The sequence below is a fragment of the Helobdella robusta genome (genome assembly GCF_000326865.2).
Source record: "Helobdella robusta unplaced genomic scaffold HELROscaffold_11, whole genome shotgun sequence".
NCBI lineage: Eukaryota > Metazoa > Annelida > Clitellata > Rhynchobdellida > Glossiphoniidae > Helobdella > Helobdella robusta.
The window spans coordinates 417,107-420,719 of NW_008703617.1; the positions used below are offsets into that span (position 1 = coordinate 417,107).

The following is a 3,613-nucleotide window of genomic DNA, read 5'->3' on the forward strand; positions in this document are numbered from 1 at the left end:
TAAATGAAAGAGAGAAGGACACACACACACACACACACACACACGCACACAGACACTTACACACACAGACAAACACACAGACAGTCACATGGTAGATACCCATCAAAGGCGTCAATCATCAAACCAATTTCTATAGTTTAAAGAAAAATTCTCCTCTCTCTCTTTCTCTTACTATATTTACTCTCACGGATAATGAAACCAAAAATTTTATCTTATAAACTATTCATACGTACCTAGGTAGGTACTTAAGTAAGCTGACTGGCCTGCTCTCTAGATTTTTGAAACTAAATGATGATTTAAAATACGAAAGAGAGAGAAAGAAAGAGAAAAAGAGGGAGAGAAAAAAAGAGAGAGAGAAAAAGAGAGAAAGAGAAAAAGAGAAATAAAGAAAGAGAGAGAGAGAGAGAGAGAAAAATAAATAAATAGAATATAACAAAAATTAGATAGAAAATATATAGACTGAGATAGCTAGAAATACAGAGAAAATTATAGAAAAGTCAGAGAGGAAGTAAAAAGAAATATAAATAGAAGAAATATAAGAAGAGGATAATTTAAAAAATCGGAAAGAAATAAGAATACAGTTAGCATCGATTTGGTGTGATATTGGTCTGGAAAGAATTATCTACATAAACATCAGCTGGCCTAAATTTTCATTAAGAAACCATTAAATAACCTTTCTTCTATCCTATAAGATTCAACTGTTTGAAGTTTTTGGAAAGTTTTTAATTAATTATGTCGTTGTAATTATAGTTATAATATATATTATTATTATTACATAATTATTTCATTTTATATTTTTAATAAAATTCGTACGAAAGCTCTGTCTACTTCAACCTTGACATTTGTTCGTTTATTAAATTTTTTTTAAGAGTAATATAACTCTATAGTAATTTCCATGTTCAGCAGATCATCAACAACGTTTCCGTAATTCATTCGTTCGTTCGTTCGTTTGTTCGTTCGTTCGTTCGTTCGTTCGTTCGTTCGTTCATTCATTCGTCAACCCACTATTCATTTTTCCCTTCATAACTTGCTTCCCTCACATCAGCGTTGCTAAATTATTGAGGAAAATTTTTTGACGCACAGTTTAAGCCACTTTGAGTTTTGTTGAAAGATGAAGATGAGGCTGATGTCGTTACTGCTGCTGCTGCTGATGATGATGACGATGATGATGGTGATGACAATGATGATGATGATGAAGACGGCGATGATGACGATGATGATAGAAATGTTGCAGATGGTACCGGTTATGGAAACGATGGTGACCATTTTTTACCACACTATAAAATTAATACATCAAAGAAACACACACACACATACACACATACACACACACACACACATATACAGATGTACCTACACAAACAAATACACACACACACACACACATACATACATACACATCAGCGAACGGCAGACGTCAGATGCATATGCAATAGAGATTGATAGGGCAATAGTAAGAATTAATTCGCGGAATTTTTCCCAATAAACTTTCTATAACTTTATACGTATGTGTGTGTGTGTGTGTACGTATGTATGTATGTGTGTGTGTGTGTATGCACGTGTGTGTGTGTGTACGCACGTGTGTGTGTTTAAACAAACCAGCCATTTAATTTAATTGAGTAAATTTGAAAGGTGATAGAGATATTGCTTGCCTACTGCAGATGTATGTAGCTGACACATTCTCCTCCGAACAATTTCTTTTAAGTTTTGTAAATACAAAAGTGTACAAAAGTGAAATACAAATTTGTATGTAACGCAATCTACAAATAGATACAAATATATGTTTATATAAATTATTATAGGAACAAACAAACAGGGAAGCATCAAATGTTTATATACAATTTTCTGCATTACAACATTTTGAAGAACAATATAGCATACATTCTTTCGCTTGTTTATACATTCATTCATTCATTCATTCGTTCGTTCGTTCGTTCGTTCGTTCGTTCGCTTGTTCGTTCGTTCGTTCATTCATTCATTCATTCGTTCGTTCATCCATCCAGATGCATATACATTGCATGCAAGCAGCTGCTAGTATACGTACCAGACGGGAAGTGACATGAGGTCATGGCATGTAGAATAATTAAACTGTTAAATGCCAAAACACTGGGAAGATAAGTTAGAAATAAGAAAGAGAGAAGGAGAAAAATAAAGACAGAAAATAAACATATAAAGAAAGGAGAGAGAGATAATAGAAAGAGAGAGAGAGAGAGAGAAGGAAGAGAGAGAAGGAAGAAAAAGAGAGAGAAGGAAGAGAGAGAGAGAGAGAGAGGAACTCCTCACAGTGCAAAATATTCAATAGCATTGGCAAATGCAGGGATTTAAATTAGACAAGTGCACCACAACGAAGACTGACACACACACGCACGCACACACACACACACACACATACACACGCATACATACAGACACACAAAAACACAGACACAAACAGACAATGTAACATAAGCTTGCCTTTAGCCGGTAGACGAATAGATGATATTGGCATTAGTATAAAGTTAATTATATTCCATTCTTTATTGCCCGCTCGGTAAGAAGAGACCGTTCATAAATCGGTTGCAATCGTACCGGTATTTGTCGGATAGCGAAGCAGATACCGACTCGATATTATAAGGTAGCATCTCCGAATTTGAGGTATTGTAACATTTCCGAATACTTTACTGTAACATATTTGAATATTTTGTATTCGTGTGCATCTTGTTTGTTGTTCGTTGTATCTGTCTGGGGGTAGGTATCATTGACGATGTTGAGGTTATTCATTTTGGAAAAGAGACTCTAACGAATGTTGGATTTACTAGTAAATCCAAGAAGAATGAAACATGCTAAAATCAATGATAAAGCCTGGAAATCAAATGTTGGATTTACTGTTGCGCTAGTAAATCCAAGAAGAATGAAACATGCTAAAATCAGTGATAAAGCCTGGAAATCAAATGTTGGATTTACTGTTGCGCTAGTAAATCCAAGAAGAATGAAACATGCTAAAATCAATGATAAAGCCTGGAAATCAAATGTTGGATTTACTGTTGCGCTAGTAAATCCAAGAAGAATGAAACATGCTAAAATCAGTGATAAAGCCTGGAAATCAAATGTTGGATTTACTGTTGCGCTAGTAAATCCAAGAAGAATGAAACATGCTAAAATCAATGATAAAGCCTGGAAATCAAATGTTGGATTTACTGTTGCGCTAGTAAATCCAAGAAGAATGAAACATGCTAAAATCAATGATAAAGCCTGGAAATCAAATGTTGGATTTACTGTTGCGCTAGTAAATCCAAGAAGAATGAAACATGCTAAAATCAATGATAAAGCCTGGAAATCAAATGTTGGATTTACTGTTGCGCTAGTAAATCCAAGAAGAATGAAACATGCTAAAATCAATGATAAAGCCTGGAAATCAAATGTTGGATTTACTGTTGCGCTAGTAAATCCAAGAAGAATGAAACATGCTAAAATCAATGATAATGCCTGGAAATCAAATGTTGGATTTACTGTTGCGCTAGTAAATCCAAGAAGAATGAAACATGCTAAAATCAGTGATAAGCCTGGAATCAAATGTTGGATTTACTGTTGCGCTAGTAATCCAAGAAGAATGAAACATGCTAAAATCAATGAT

The 3,613-nt window shown here is 34.3% G+C and overlaps 1 protein-coding gene across 1 annotated transcript; it reads right to left on the reverse strand.

The window, feature by feature from the left end:
* Positions 1-2,856: 2,856 nt before the first annotated feature.
* Positions 2,857-3,423, reverse strand: HELRODRAFT_135451 (hypothetical protein; the record flags this gene model as incomplete). Its single annotated transcript, XM_009012608.1, has 1 exon — positions 2,857-3,423. A coding segment is annotated over one exon (567 nt), but the record flags the coding sequence as incomplete, so codon positions are not given.
* Between the last annotated feature and the right edge of the window lie 190 nt (positions 3,424-3,613).